General features: G+C 36.5%; 1 protein-coding gene across 1 annotated transcript in view; it reads left to right on the top strand.

Annotated features, from left to right (window-relative positions):
- Positions 1 to 14,492, top strand: part of PTPRC (protein tyrosine phosphatase receptor type C) — a 56,396-nt gene extending 41,904 nt beyond the window's left edge. Inside the window, exons 12-30 of the mRNA XM_054285982.1 lie at positions 1,147 to 1,207; positions 1,868 to 1,976; positions 2,812 to 2,843; positions 4,005 to 4,120; positions 4,659 to 4,749; positions 4,846 to 4,922; positions 5,146 to 5,182; positions 5,640 to 5,737; positions 6,692 to 6,817; positions 8,235 to 8,392; positions 8,774 to 8,909; positions 9,459 to 9,608; positions 10,049 to 10,139; positions 10,484 to 10,617; positions 11,459 to 11,593; positions 11,907 to 12,029; positions 12,463 to 12,641; positions 13,305 to 13,440; positions 14,200 to 14,492. Coding sequence (XP_054141957.1) covers positions 1,147 to 1,207; positions 1,868 to 1,976; positions 2,812 to 2,843; positions 4,005 to 4,120; positions 4,659 to 4,749; positions 4,846 to 4,922; positions 5,146 to 5,182; positions 5,640 to 5,737; positions 6,692 to 6,817; positions 8,235 to 8,392; positions 8,774 to 8,909; positions 9,459 to 9,608; positions 10,049 to 10,139; positions 10,484 to 10,617; positions 11,459 to 11,593; positions 11,907 to 12,029; positions 12,463 to 12,641; positions 13,305 to 13,440; positions 14,200 to 14,472 — 2,262 coding nt within the window. The 3' untranslated portion in view covers positions 14,473 to 14,492. The remainder of the gene's footprint in view (positions 1 to 1,146; positions 1,208 to 1,867; positions 1,977 to 2,811; positions 2,844 to 4,004; positions 4,121 to 4,658; positions 4,750 to 4,845; positions 4,923 to 5,145; positions 5,183 to 5,639; positions 5,738 to 6,691; positions 6,818 to 8,234; positions 8,393 to 8,773; positions 8,910 to 9,458; positions 9,609 to 10,048; positions 10,140 to 10,483; positions 10,618 to 11,458; positions 11,594 to 11,906; positions 12,030 to 12,462; positions 12,642 to 13,304; positions 13,441 to 14,199) is intronic.
- Positions 14,493 to 16,326: the final 1,834 nt, after the last annotated feature.

Raw genomic sequence — 16,326 nt, forward strand, 5'->3', positions numbered from 1 at the left:
CCCTTAATATGGCCAGTAGGAATATTTCTTATATCCTGATAGCTCCTCTCAGTTAAGTTTAGGCAAGAAAGAAACCAGTTTATTACTTTTAGGAAACAGTTTCCTTATTCCCCACAGTCTTTTCCTCCTTCTCTGACTTTACCTGCACAAATGCAGTATCAGGGAACTTGAGTAACCTCAGTTTCATGTCAATATTTTGTCAGGCTTTTCCCAACAGATGCTGCTCAGAGAGCTTTATATTTGAAAAATTAAGATGTGGTCCTATAGGAGCAAAAGGTCCTTGCATTGTCCCAGTAGCACAGAACCACTGTGCCATTTAAAGGTTTTTGTTCACCACTTTCAGTGAGCAGTTTTCCTTACAGGAGGAATTTGTTTCTGCACCTCTAAATCCTGGCTTCTGCTTTGCAGATATTTTGCTTAATTCTTTCCCAAAAACTGGAGAAAGCCTTATGGGCTTAGCTGGTAATGAAAAGACTCTGGTCAAGTTATAGAAAACTCACAAAGGAAAAGAAAACCCAATGTGAAATATTTGACTGCAAGCTGTCTTTTAGACCTGACAGGAATTTCCATTAAGGAAATATAAAAGATCAAATAAATATTAAATATATGACAAAACAAACACAGTTGAACAATGTGTTTTAACACCATTTAAAGTACCCAAAAGTTAAAGATGCAAGAAAACACCCTATTTAATTAAATTTCTATTAATTATCTACCCATACATAAATTTGTACTAAAACCATCAAATTCAGTGGACTATTTGTATATTTACTACTGCAGCAAATGAGGTTTTTATATATTGCACAGTTATTTTTCAGATTTAAGAGGCTTAATAAAAGATAAAATTGATTTTACTTTGAGATGCATCTGTTTTTTATTTTTTAAAGTGTGTTTCCTATTTTTCTAAATTCTTTTTCCTGTCAGCTCCATATTTTTGAATCCAGGTCTTGCTGTAACTTGGGTAGAAACCTGAGCTGCACCATAACTATCCATACAGAGATTGACAGCAGACACTGCTGTCAATGATGTTGTCAATAGAGGGATGAATTTGAAAAATCCATTGTAATTTGTTTTTTAAGAATTGTATGCAGATATTTTTACTTGTTATATCTGAACATCTCTGTTATTGTCACCCATTACATGCAGATCTTTGTCTTTAATGGAGAACACAATGGGCCAGCAGTAGTGGGGAGTATAAAAACCAGATGTAAGTAAATATGTACAGCATTTTCCCCTTTTGATTTTAGCATAATATAAATAATATAAATTGTCAATTCAGTTAAATTACTCCTAATTCAAAATCCAAACTTCCTGTTTTATAGTTAATATTTGATCTGCATTTGAAAAATATCCCCATTCAGCATTAATATAGCAGATCATGTTGACAAGTCATTAATCATAACTCAGAATTATTACACAGCTGTGGTTTATTCAGGAAACATTCAAATGCAACTAGAAAGTAATTTCTCTGACTGACATGATTCACTTTTGGGTGATTTTCCTGTGTTTGGATCCTGCATTTCAGGAGCTGAACATCTGTGACTTGGCAGAGGTTCCCAATTCCCAGATCAGGAACAGCTGAGAGCTGAACTGTACAGGTCACACAGAGCAGGAGACAAGAACAGTAATGCTGAACCACTGAGTTGCAGCATTTTGGCAGGTGGACATGGAGAATTTAAGGGAAAGTTTTCTTAATGAAAACATAAAATTCCCTCCTCTACTTTGGTATAGCAAACTCAAACCTGTTTATTTTTTTTCTCAAAAAGGACCCCAAACCAAAAATTGATGAGCACTGGTTCTAGGGAGTATACAGGTTTCTTTTTTTAAAAGTAATTTTAAAATAATATATTTTTTTTTCTGTTGGTAGATAATTCTAGAGCCTTGATTATATTCTTGGTATTCTTGATCATTGTGACTGTAATTGCTTTAATGCTGGTTCTGTACAAAATCTATGATCTTCACAAAAAAAAGCTTAGGTAAGCTTCATGTTTGTCTCCCTCTCTTACATAAATGGAAGGGGCATGGGTGTGGCTTTGGTTTTTCCACAAGATTACACAGTGGGTAATGACAAAATGGTACAAATTTGATGTTTCATTAATCCTGGGAAAAGGTATCCTTTTACCTTTAAATCATTTTAAAAGAAATTAAGTTTTTGGTGTTTGTCAGCAGAACAAATATAGCGAAATAGATTTAAAATCTCACTGCTCTACCCTTGTTTGGGGCGCAGAACAAAATTACTTGTCCCTAGTTTTGTGAAAAAAAAAAAAAAATCACAAATATCTGGAAAACATTTCCTTCATGATTTAAATCAAAAGTAATGAAAATAATCCACACTTTCTTGGAACTCTTTTAAATACTTATTCACTCTAAACAATAGCTCAGGGAGGTGTTGTTATTACAGTGCCCTCTCGATGGCTCAGCAGCTCTGTAGCACAGAGGATGGCAATAGAAGGATGGCCATTGCACTCCCTGATGCCTGTGGCTACTTAGCATTTCAACTTACTGTACTTTGTGTATGTGTTAGTTTTCTGTCACTAGCAAGAGACGAGAAGATGGTGTGAGCAGCCACTTCAGTGAAGAAATTAAACACATTTGTTGTAGGTGAGATAGGCAAAGTCATGCAGGCACTACAGGTTTTTGATGTGGCCACCTTGTTTCTCTGCCTTGGGGCAGGAGGGCAGGAGGACAAGGATCCCAAGCACCTCTGCATAATCCCAGGTGTAGAACTCCTGTTTCACTGATTTTATTAACTTATTATTATATATATATCTTACTAGTCAAAGCATTTACAGGTGCTTTTGCTTCTTCCAGCAATTCTTCGGAAGGCGTGAACCTTGTTGCAGGTGAGTATCTTTATATATTTAGCAATTCATATTTATTTCCATTTAGCAAATGGAAATAAAATTAGGCTCCGGTCTTGCTATGGACTTTGGGTTATTTGCATTCTAGGCTGCATACACAGATTACAGATATCAACATGATAACACCTTACATGGTGGACAAAAATACTTCAGTAAATACATAAAAGAAGTATTTATACTTGAGTGAACTGAAAGTTCATCAGTGTTTGAAAAATTCTTATTTATTAGTCAATTAAAAACCCAGTTAGTTATCCCAGACAATGTTTGTGATATGTTTAACAGTGAGAATAAGTCCAGAATAAAATCTAGTTTAAAATATAATTTCCCTTTTCTGTGCACCTTTTTCCAAAACGAGAGGCTAAACATTAGCCAGTTATTTTTTTACTGAAAAATTTTGAAGGCTTTTAAATCCCAAAGACTGAAAATTTTGTGCGCCTTTTTACACAAGATTTCAAAACCTGTGAAGAAGGACACGATCAGTCAATACCAGAAAGTTTCAAGAAAAAAATAATTTAGAACACTAAAATTTGCAGAAAATAAAGAAAGCATTAAATGGAAAGTAGGACTTAGTTGAAATTCAAATCCATATGCTTAGACACAACTTTTCAATGTAAATGAAAAATTAATATATGTCTAATAAGAGGTGTTAAAAGTTGTTCAATTTTTTTTTTTCATTCAAGATGATATTGCAGATTATTACAACTCAGAACACAGATTGGAGAAAATGTGGAAAGTTAGGTGATGCATGTCGTTCTGTTTTAATCACTGACAAAGACTGAGCAGAACTGAGGCAGAAGGCAAGGCTGTGGAACTCTTGTGGCTGTTGAGGCAGTTGCTGTGCCCTGAATATGGCAGTCACCATTTTGTGCAAAAGTATTGATGTGCTGTCCCTGCATTAGGCCTCCTCCAGAGGTGTCTCCAGTCAGGCAGCAGAGCTGGAAAAGTTCTCTTATTCCCACAGCCTGTTTGCTTGCAGCTGCCTCAGGCAACACCAGTTTTATAAAAATAACTTAGTGTATCCAAGTTAAAAGAAAGAGTTTAGTTCTTTTGTTAATTTATCTGGCAGTTTTAGAATCATGTTTACTGAAGTGTAATGAACATTTTCAACATCAGTAACAATAAACATTTGACTTATTTACACAGTTAAAGATGATGACAAGCAACTTCTCAATATAGAGCCAATACCCTCAGAGCTATTGCTGGACACATACAAGAGGAAGATTGCAGATGAAGGAAGGCTCTTCTTGGAAGAATTTCAGGTTTGTCATTCACTCAAAATATACCACAGGTTTTTATCCAGATGGTTGGAAGAATTCCATCCCAGAACATGTTTGAAGTACATGTACTGTTGTATTTATACTAGTTAGAAAGAAATGATGTGGAAAGGTCAAATAGTATAAGTTAAGGTCAAATAGTCCTCAGTTAATTTTGCTACCAGTCTCTCCCCATTGTAAGATGAAAATACTCTTTTTTTTCCTGAAGGTGTTCTTCAGCAAAAGTATAAAGTATGCAGTCTAAGTACCTCTCATCCTAAAGTGCCTTTTAATACATATTTTTAAAGTTTTGTCTTACTGCATAGCCATGGAGATATAAATAATATTTCATTGTAATATTTAATATATACCAACTATATTAAGGAGAAGGTTTTTTTAAACTTTAGATATAAGAAATGTATGAAGTAATATCTTATGAAGTATAATGTTACCTTCCAGATTCAGTAATTCCAAATTATTTCCATATTCATTTAACTATTTTAAATCTATGCTTAACTAATTAAATAAATTTTGTATTTTACAGAGTATTCCTAGAGTCTTCAGTAAATTTTCTATAAAGGAGGCCAAAAAGAGCCATAATCAGAACAAAAACCGTTACATTGATATTCTTCCATGTGAGTATTTGTAATAATTTTAACATGGTTTATATATGTTTGATTTGTCACTGCCTTAAGATAATATAATTGTTTTGGTTTAAATGATTTAAACAGATGACCATAACCGTGTTGAGCTCTCAGAGATGCCAGGAGATCCAGGATCAGACTATATCAATGCAAGTTATATTGATGTGAGTGACTTTTACTTTAAAAAAGTCTTAGATACTATGGAAGAAATCCTGTAGGCTGTGCCTATTTGAAGCATCAGTACCTTGGAGGATTTCCATTGGGGTTGCTTTCACCTTTGTAATGTATTTGGTATTATTGAATTGTTGCATATTGAATTTATTTTAAAAGTTGCAAACCTTTTTGATGCTTTTTTTCTAAAAGTTGATAACAATGTACTTTTCACAGGGCTTCAAAGAACCAAGAAAATATATTGCTGCACAAGGTAATTTATAATCTTATTCACACATTTTTTTAGAGTAGTAAAATCCTATTAGTAATCTTAAAGGAAAAATTAAGATCTGACATTTTGAAATTTAATATGACAAACTAGTCAATGAGTTTTTGCTTAGGGAATTTTGTGACAATTAATAAAGGGTAGTTTAAAGACAGTTTTCTCATGTTATATGATTTTACACCAGAAGTTTTCAGATTTCATAGCTATGCACTAAAGATACAGATGAGAGTTTTCAAATGCCTAGTGGCATTTGAAAACTCTCATCTGTATCTTTAGTGCATAGTGAGAGTTTTCATAGCCTAGTGGCAGCAGCCATAATGAAATCAAGTGTGTGACTGTTTTTTGTATGATTTCTGGTTAGCTATTCAGATTGCCTGGCTAAGCATGGAGGTGTTTTTCCATGTGGCTGCACTCTGAAAAAGTCCCTTAAATTATCTCCTTCTAGGCCCCAAGGATGAAACCACAGATGATTTCTGGAGAATGATCTGGGAACAGAAGGCAACCATTATTGTCATGGTGACTCGCTGTGAGGAAGGAAAGAGGGTGAGAAATATCTGTCCTTCCCTCCTTCTATCTTTCCCTCCTTCTTTTTCCTGAAAACCAAGTGGATTGCTGTGCTGTGCTGAATTACATACTCTTCTTAAGTACTTTTTTTTTTTTTCATTCTTTGCTGTTCTCTCATTGTGGCAGAACCTGTGTTGGAAAGCATGCCAAAACAGTGTTGCCTTATGAATTACCAGTCTAACCTGAAAATATCATTTTAGTCACAGCAGTATGTAGCAGAGGGTGAGCTTCCAAGTTATGGCTAATTAATCCAGAAAAGGGCTCAAGGTAGAACTGTAGCTCCTCATAGATCTGTCAGAAAAGGTATGGTTTCTATTTTTCTCTTGTCTATTCTGATAATCTGGCAGTGCTCTCAGTAGATCCTAGAAAGAATATTTTAGCTCTGTTGCCTTTTTTTAAGTGGATGGCTGGGTGCTTCTGGCCTGCTTTTGTTCCTTATTCCAGGTACAGCAGGAAGAAGGGGAACTGCTGTTTTAACTGCAGTTAAAGATGTTGACAGCCTGCAGATCTACAGCACACCCAAGCTGATGTTATAGGCAGGCAGGAGCAGCAGCCCTCATTGAAGACTGAAAAACAAGGCATGGAAGTAGCTGCAAACATTTCTCCAGCCATCAGGCAACAGTAGCAGTCACTCTTCATTGTTTCACTAGTGTACAGGATTTTTTTTTTCTCCACTATACATCTGAAGTTAAATACCATGGCCATAAACTCTTAATTGTTTCACTAGTGTACAGGATTTTTTTTTCTCCACTATACATCTGAAGTTAAATACCATGGCCATAAATTTCAGGTCAGAGACCTGAGTTGTTGGATATTTGGAACTGAAAAGTTGGAAAACTGAGTTGCCATTTATTTTAAATTAGGTTTTTTTTCTAGCTTTCAGTTCTCTGCCACATCACCACATCACTTACTTTACTTTATCTCTCTTCACAGAACAAATGTGCCCAGTACTGGCCATCAATGGAGAACGGGACTGCAACGTATGGGGACATCATTGTGAAGATCTATGAAAGTAAAACATGTCCAGACTATGTCATTCAGAAACTGCACATCACAAATGTAAGTTGAGTCAAAAGTGCGAGACTGACTGGAACTGGAGTATCAATTTGGAGTCTGTATTTTAAGAGAGAAGAGTCAGCGCTCAATGGAAGATGCTCTGCTGACTTTCCTAAGCATCATGTAGCTTAAGGGAAAACTTAGACGTAGATGTAATTTTTTGCAAGAAATATGAGTTAGATATATATTTCCCAACTTCAAAAGATATTTTTCCTTAATCCTCTGGAACCTATATTTAGGATTATACTATTAATATGCTGCCAAGTGGTAAAAAATTAATATATACACTGTGGAGTATTTATATATTTAGTTTGTTCTCTAACACAAAAAAATTGCTGCTTTGTGTGTATCTCAGCATAACCCTCTGCAACTAAAATCAGTGCAACTCATTGGTAACCATCATTTCCCCTTCTGATAATTGTACAGTGGGACAATCACAAATTCTGGTGATCTCAAGTGTGTTTATAAATATAAGTGTTTTAAAATCGCCATTTAGAAATGTGTAAAGTCATTAAGGGTGGTTAATTGCTCTCTTTCACACATCTGAAATCACATTAGTTGCCCTATGTGTAATTGAGAACAAAATTTGCCATCAAAGGCTAAATGCTCAGCTCAGGCCCTTTGCAAAAAAATTTCAATGACAATAAATGGAGCCTAAATCATAGCTAAAAGCATTCAGTCTCAAACAGTAAATCTGCTGGCAGATTTTCAGCAAAGCAACAGAATCCACCCATCTTGATTCATGATTACAGCTGGAAATACCTATTCTGCTGTCTCATATTGCATTAAAATTCACTCAGGAAGTGGTCTGATTAAAAGAAAGCTGTAACTTTGTGTGGTCAGTGAGCAGATCAGGATGTTAAAAATTACCTATTTACAAAGACATTACTCTGTCCCTTAAGAAATGAAGGATTGCAGCAGGTTGAGGGCTGATATTTTTAGAACTGTCTGCTCTTTGTTCAGCTGACATCATATCAATAAAGATAAAATGGATATTGGTGGGGGAATTGAAGAGTGGTTCATGGCAAGAAAGTGGAGACTTCTGTAGTTCTGGTAGAATAGTGATGTGTAATTACTGAAACCATGGCAAACAACTGCATGAATATCCACAACTGAATAACTCAACTATGAGTAAGAATTTTGAGGTTAATTAATGGAAAAATGCCTGTACAGGCGTATGAAATCTTGGCCAGTAAACAAATGTCATTGAGGGTTTTTTCTAATTTAGTTTTATAATCATGGTTATCAAAATGTATGTCCTTTCTTTTAGTCTAGCAGCAACATACCAAAGTCCACTCAATAGTCTCATGCTTTGGGCTTTAGTCTAGTCATTTAGATTTATGTATACATCTGTATACACATACTAATGTATATATAGGTTGATATATATAAAAAAAACCCCACACTTCACTTTTTCTAGGGAAGAGAAAGGACAGCTGGAAGAGATGTCACTCATATCCAATTCACAAGCTGGCCAGACCATGGAGTCCCTGAGGATCCACATCTCCTTCTCAAACTCCGACGCAGAGTTAACGCCCTCAGCAATTTTTTTAGTGGTCCGATCGTGGTTCATTGCAGGTAAATATACATTATTCTTTTAAAAATTTGGTAATGTTAAATGACTGAAATTAAGCTATTCAGAACAGGGATCTGGCAAAAGTCTTTGTCTGATCCCAGACTTTGTGGGATCGCTTTAAATACTTGAAAATGAGGCAGTAAAAGATATACCAGGCCTGTTTTTGAAGGATATGAAGGAAATTCAGGTTGATAAAACCTGAGGATACACAGACTTTTGAAAAACAGCCCGATCAATGTTGAGCTGCTCTGGCTATAAGCACCATATTTGGCCATGTTGGCCTTGCTTTCACTGAAAGATACTAAAAATGCAAGCTGATGATTGTTTGTGTTGCCAATCAATGGCATTGCCTGTGGATAACCAAGTCCCTCTGTGCACGGCAGTGCCGGCGTTGGGCGCACGGGGACGTACATCGGGATCGATGCCATGCTGGAGGGGCTGGACGCAGAGGGCAGAGTGGACGTTTATGGATACATCGTGAAACTGCGCCGGCAGCGATGCCTCATGGTCCAAGTAGAGGTATCTCCCTGCAACTCCTGTCACCACTCTCCTGGTCTAGGGCTTCAGCAGTATTTCTCACAAGTCCATTGCTCAGTTCAGTTGAAGCTGTTCATAGAAAATACAGCTCTGAAAAGTATTAAGAGGGAAAAATTCCAACATAATTTTTTGATTTTAGGAACTGCAACTTTTTAAGTTCATACTTTAGAAGAGGAAGCCAAGGAGAACAGCTTTTTGGCATACAATTCAAAAATGCAAAACTGAGCTTACAGAGTCAAACTGGATTTTAAAAATTCTAAAATACCTCTGCCCAAGTGCAATTTTCATATGAGTTGAGTACAACAAAAGTTATGGACTGATGCATTGCATGTTTTTAACTTATTTCAGCATTTTATCAAATTCAAGTTTTAACACTTGAATTTGATATCTGTTTAATATTAATGCTTAATATTAATAGCACTTACCACAGGAGTAATAGCTTTTAATAATGATTTTAAAAAAGTGTTATGATTTTTTTTTTTTCACTCTTTAATAACTTCATGTGTAAACTCTTCAAATGGGAAACACCAGTCACAGTACATCCTTATTCATCAAGCACTGGTGGAATACAATCAGTATGGAGAAACAGAGATCAGTCTCTCAGAACTGCATTCCTCCCTTAACAATCTGAAAAGAAAAGACCACCCGAGTGAGCCTTCTCTGCTGGAGGCAGAGTTCCAGGTAAATAAGCTTTGCATTCCAGTAGCCCTTCCTTCCCATTTATGTTAAAAATGGCCTTGCACAATAGTCATGAGCTAGAGAGATACCACAGGTAATAGATCATTTAGGTGCTATTTTATTTCTCTGGCACAGAAAATTTCTTTACCTTCATGAAAAAAAGCTGTATGTTAATGAAGCTTTATTTCTGCTTTGGTGTTAATATATTTAAGACGTATGGAGCTCACAGAATGATTACTTGTGTGTGTGTTCATGATTTCCTGTGCAATTGTACATGATGTAGCAGGCATTTTTAAATGGCAGTTCAGATGTTACCAGAGTTTAAAGAACTGAAGTAAGGAGAGAGGCACTGCGAGATGAAGGCTGCGTGTGAGAGTCCTGAGGGGAGATGATGTCAAGAACCATTTCAATCGAGTATAATATCAAATATCCTCTTTCTTCAGCGATTGCCTTCCTATAAGGGATGGCGGACACAGAACATTGGGAATCGGGATGAAAATAAAAGCAAAAATAGGAATGCCAACTCAATTCCTTGTAAGTATTTTCCATTGCCTTATTTTATCTATTTTCTTCTATTAGAAAAATTTTGAAAAAATGAGCAAATCACCTTATAGAGTAGTATTTGATTAGTTTTCTGAACACTGTGAAATTCCAAACTTCTTATAGTGATTATAAAAGAAGAGATGATTTTTTACTAATGTGAATTATTGGGAATGTTTATTTCAAACAAGGTGGCCTTGGTTCTGAAGTTTATTGTGAAAGGACTGGCCTTTTCTATTCCCTTGCCCCCACAAATGCCATTCCCAGGGCATGTGCTGTGACAGTGACCCTTTGTTTCACACAGATGACTTTAACCGGTGACACCTTGTCTCACACAGATGACTTTAACCGCGTGCCCATCAGGCACGAAGAAGATTGCAGTAAGGAGGCTGAGCATGATTCAGATGACTCCTCGGATGAGGACAGTGACTGTGAGGAATCCAGCAAATACATCAATGCTTCCTTCATAACTGTACGTATCGAGGGGATCCACTATAGGCATTTCACAAGCTTTCCGCTCAAACTCTTATTCTCTTGTTGGCATCACAATAGAAAAGAATTTAGTCGAATAAGGGAGATGGAACTGATGGCTGATTGGCAAATCCATCTATGTTTAAAACCATTAGCCTTCACCTGGCCTCATGATAACATATATTTCCATTAGTGGGCATCTGTCTACAGGTGGAACCAGATTAATATTTTCCCTTTTAGTGAAATATGACTATAGTTATTCACATAGACCAAACCCTACCAGTGAAAATTGGAGCCAACAATTTTTTGGTATCATTATATATCCAAAGAAGAACAATTATTGGTCATAAATGAGGTAACTGATTTTAATGGAATCACTTGCTAAGTTCCATTTATCTGAATCCTTTGAAATGCTGCACAGTTAAGATACCTATTCAGGGTAAATGTATCTTTATTTTTAGGAAGCTCAGTGTGAATTGACTGGTGTACCAACTTTGTATGGTGTAAACACAATTTCTTAGTGGTAAAATCAAATGGCTGTGTAAAACAGAATGTTTTACCCCTTGAAAATATGCTTTTCAAAAAATGACAGGGTGAGATCTCAGCCACTGCAGCATCAATATATCTTGTTGTCAGTCTGAAGTGATATTCTTGGGAGGACTGAGGTTAGTGTCATTTGGGTAGTAGAATTCCTGTAAGACCAATTCCTACTGTGAAAGGCATGTTTTCCCTATAAACAGACAGCATTAATTTATTTCACAGGGTATTCCTTAAATAATGAGTTGTATTGTTTGACAATCATATTTCAAATGAATTGAAGAAAAAAATTATTTCTTTTATAGGGTTACTGGGGTCCAAAAGCCATGATTGCAACACAGGGACCACTGCAGGAAACTGTCTCTGACTTCTGGCAAATGGTGTTCCAAAGAAAAGTCAAAGTCATTGTTATGCTGACAGAGCTGAAGGAGGGAGATCAGGTGGGGGCATTGTCTGCACACTGACACACTGAATATCCTCTACATGCAAACAAAACACTGCACTGCACTGTCTCATTCCCTTGCTCAAATGTTTTCCATAGGGTGAGGAATTTGCATTTCCAATATATTTTGCCCTATCATTTACCTACTTAATTTACTTTCTAATGAATTTTTCAGGGAAAAGTGTATGATGCTATATTTTAAAATACCATGGAACTCCTTTAAAGTCAGTACAGTCTCTAAGTGCATGTGGAAGGCAAAGTAAAAAAGGATTTAAGTGCTAATCACTGACTTGTACTTTTATCCATTTTAGGAACTCTGTGCACAGTACTGGGGAGAAGGAAAGAAAACGTATGGTGGCATAGAAGTTCAAATGGCAGATGTCAACTCTGGTCCTAGCTATACCATACGTGCATTTGATGTTGCACATCTGAAGGTGAAAGTTTCTTTGCAAATTTTGAAATGCTGTTTTCATGGAGTTTTTAAATTTAAAACTAAATTTATAAACTTAGCCTCAAGAAAGAGAAGAAACAGTTCCCTCTGCAGTTCTAGGAGCTCCTGCTCTAAGAAATGGAAATATTTTTCTCTTCCAGACCAACAGTCAATCATGAGAAATGCTATAAATTATCTCAAGTTTTCTATTTAGTGAGTTGCTGAGATGGTGGTAGGGGAGTCTCAGGAGATCAGCTGTCTTTTGTACTTTGAACAAAGCTTGGATGTCTACCTACCTCATATTCATGAGGCAGAACCATCACCCTGCAGTTCCTCAGGAATATAGTTCTTCCCTTGTTAATCCACAGCAATAGAGTTACTGTGTGAATCTGTATTTTATCCTGAACATTAACCACATCTCCACTGCTGTTTTGCAGACAAAAGAAACTCAGAAAGTGTATCAGTATCAGTACCATCAATGGAGTGGCTGTGATGTTCCAGAAACCCCCAAAGATTTAGTCAGCATGATTCTCAACATTAAACAAAAACTTCCAGCCAGACCAGTCACTGAGGACAGCAGGAGAACCCGCAGTGTCCCACTGCTTGTCCACTGCTGGTGGGTCTGAATTCAGCACACACATTCACCTAGCTCTAAGTTCTGGGTATACATAGCAACCATCATTTTGGGATGCCTCCCTTTTCTCACAAGCCTTTCCGTGTGTCAGGAGCCACAACTCTCCCAAGAAGATTCCTTGAATTGCTCAAGCTTGGCCTTTTGGATTGTAGTGATGAAAAGAAAGCACACTTTTCTTGGGCAAGTGTGGGCACACAGCAGGTGCTATGAGCAGCTCCTCTTGGCTGGTGCACCTATTTTGTGGAGAAATGCTAGGTCAGAGTGCACTTGCAGGGCGTACTAATGAATATCCAGTAGAGTTTTTAGGATCATCTCTCGCTCCAGGATAGAAGTGCACTTTTCTAGGACCATTTCCAGGAATAGCCTTGCATCCCATCTAAACCAGAAGATAATCCTGCTAACAATAGTTGAGACTGTAAGTCTCAAATTTTGAATTTCCTTCTTCCCTTAAGTGGTACTTCAGGGATAAACTATGTTCTGTGTGAATCCTACATGTATACTTAATTGTGACAATTTCAGTCCAGTAAAAAATACTTTGGAAATATAATTCAGTAGAAAGTTTTAAAAATATATCTAACATTTAGTCAGAAGACTTCTGATTTTACTTTGTAAATTTACATGTGTTTATTTTGCATCATCTTCTAGTGATGGATCACAGCAGACTGGTGTATTTTGTGCTTTAATGACCCTTTTGGAAAGTGCAGAAACAGAAGAAGTAATAGATGTTTTCCAAGTAGTAAAATCACTTCGTCGCACCAGGCTGGGAATGGTCTCCACCTTTGTAAGTAAATCTTATGAATTAATAGAAAAAAAAAGACATTACTTACCATGATCACTAATATCCCCATAGTCTTGGGCATAGTTTCTGTATAGGGAGCACTGATTCTAATCAGAACATTCACACTCCACCATTTGAGCAGCGGCGCTTGCTGATAGGAATGAAGGAGGCTGAGATATGCAGAGCTGCAGTTCTGTACTGCCTTTGGCAAAGGGTGTACAGTATCAAATTACAAATGGCATAAATTGCTGCTCCTGCAGGTGGTTCATGATGTACAAGCAGTGTCCTTTCTGCAGCTGGGAGATGAACTCCATGTGCAGGCTGGCAGCCACTGACTGTTTTGTTTAGTCACTCCAGAGGAACTGTGGCACACACCGTGCAATTACCACAAACCAGACCTGGGTGTCATCAATATGGACAGGTTATTACATGGCCTTCCTGACTCAGTATAATACATGTTATTTGCAACTGAGGTACTCTAAAAAACGTATTTTTGGTACTTTATGAACCAAAAGGGCACTGAGTGACAACTTGGAATATCTGATGCAGACAGTTTCAGAGATGTTATGTACACATGAAGTCAGAATAAACCATAGGAACGACACTCTCTATGCCAAAAACTGTGGAAGTGCTTCATATGCAGTCTTGCTTGTCCAACTACATGCTATATTTCTAAAATGTAAGAGAAAAAAGAAAGAAAGGATTAATTCTTGGACTCACAGCATTCCATGAACTAACTAACTTCTTCTCTTTATTTTTAAGGAACAATACCAATTTCTGTATGACACCATTGCCAGTACCCACCCTGCACAGAACGGACAAATAAAGAAGAACAGCCAGCAGGAAGATAAAGTTGAATTTTGCAGTGAAGTAGGAAAATCAGATCAGGAAACTGATTTGATCACAACTGATCTTGCCCCACCACGGCCAGAGGAAATTGAGGCACCTGAAATATGTGATGGTTCTAAGGCTGCAGATAGCACTAAGGGAACAGAAAGCTCTACAAATGGCCCCACAACTGCAGTTCTAACTTAGAGCTAGATTAAAAAAAGGTGGTTTTTGCCTGCAAAAAACTTAAGCAAAATGGGAGGTATAAGATTTCTTCTTCTTCCCACTTTTTTTTTTTAAATTTTAGTTATTTTTGGTTTTTGAAAGGTACAAATTTAAAGGAATACTTGAAACTTGTAGAGAGTGACAAAGAACTGTGGAATTTTAATTTTTGTGTAGATTTGCATTTAATACTTCTTCAGAAATCTTCACTGTTTTTTACTTTTCCTTTTAAAAACATGTACAGTTTAATACTATGCTGAGGAGCGCAAAGCAAAATTTTTTGTTTCTGTAACAAGGAGGAAAGCAACTCAGAACAAGATTATTAAGTTGCAAGAACAGGTCTATCCTCAAAACTACTAGCAAGTAAGTGAACCTATAGGTAAGCATATATTCTAGTATTTCAGGACTAATGAGAGCATTAATTATACTCGGACTTGTGGGAATTTGCCAAACAGTTTTAAGAGTTTATAATTTACATCATGAGGTAATTCCAAGGAATTCTGACTTACAAAGGATGTGTAAGTCCTCCCATATCAATGCAGAATAGAAATTTTTGCATTTTTCTAAGTGTCCTCAAGGTGTCCTTATTGCTCCACATATATTAATATGATACTCCTATAGGAGTTTGGAGATTGGCATTTGATCATTGAAATGGTTCTGGTGGAAAACACATCCTGTTTACTCTTAGAGCTTAAAATACTGAGTGCTTTCATATCTATTTCTTATGCTTACATTTATTTAAAGGACTATTCCATGAATGCCTCTAACCTCTTTTCAGAATTGGAAAATACTTTGATAATTTCACTTGTAGATTTTAATTGGTACAGGATATTTTTTTTTCATAATGATGTTTTGTGTGTTACAATTTTGATATTTTTACTATTCCTTGCTGGATTTTAGCCAACTATTTTTAGAACAAATAAAAAAGTTAATTAATAGTTGACAAGATTAAAATTATTTTGCTTTTTAGTACTATGCAAACTGATGATTTACTTCTAAATGTATAAAATTTCGTGCTGTCCCATACATGGATAAAATTTACAAATGTCAGTAGGAAAACACATCATTTAATTCTTCTAAAACTGTGTGTGTACCCAGGTAAGTGTCATGACTCTCTCAGAGCAAAGAGGCTTCATTTTATTTTGCTTGAAGCCATCAACAAAACAGTCACGCAACAGATTCATTGCTCCAAGTTTCTCACTGCTCATTCCTAATTTCTCATTACAAAACATAATTGAAATCACTTAGAGAGCTGTCTAAACAACATGTACAGTCACACTTGGTTAAAGCCCTGATTTAATTGTGCTGTTAGCCTAGATCAAATATATCATTCACAATTATCAGCTCAGCCAAGTGCTTGCTGGCAGCCTTGCTTCAGAAAGTGGCAGCAAGCAGACACAGAGCAGGGGGATTCCCCTTGGCTGTCAGCTGAACTCCCTTTTCAGCAAGGAGTTGTGTTAGGTGATAAACTAACAAAGCTGAAGGGGTCATGTGTGGAGGGACTACATGGGACGATAATCTAAAATATACTGTAGGCCCAAAATCTGTTAGCTAGTTTTAGAGGACCTACAAATAAAATTGTAAATTTAGCATACCTTGAAGATCAAAAGTATAAAGACCCTTTGGTGCAGATTGGTTCACTGGTGTTCATTGCATGTCAGAGAACAATAAATTTCTTTCCCTTTGTTTAAGATTTGGCAACTGCAAAACCTCTCACTTAGAAAAGCTAAAAAGTGAGTGCTGCTGTCTAATGTAAGGCTGTGGAGACAGAGACTAGTCATACTTTTAAAAATAACTGAAAGTGTTTCCCAAATCAAAAATTAAACCACACATTTCTTG

This window comes from Melozone crissalis, unplaced genomic scaffold (assembly GCF_028551555.1).
Source record: "Melozone crissalis strain CALT ecotype California unplaced genomic scaffold, PUWL_Pcris_2 ptg000045l_1, whole genome shotgun sequence".
In the NCBI taxonomy this organism is placed as follows: Eukaryota; Metazoa; Chordata; class Aves; order Passeriformes; family Passerellidae; genus Melozone; species Melozone crissalis.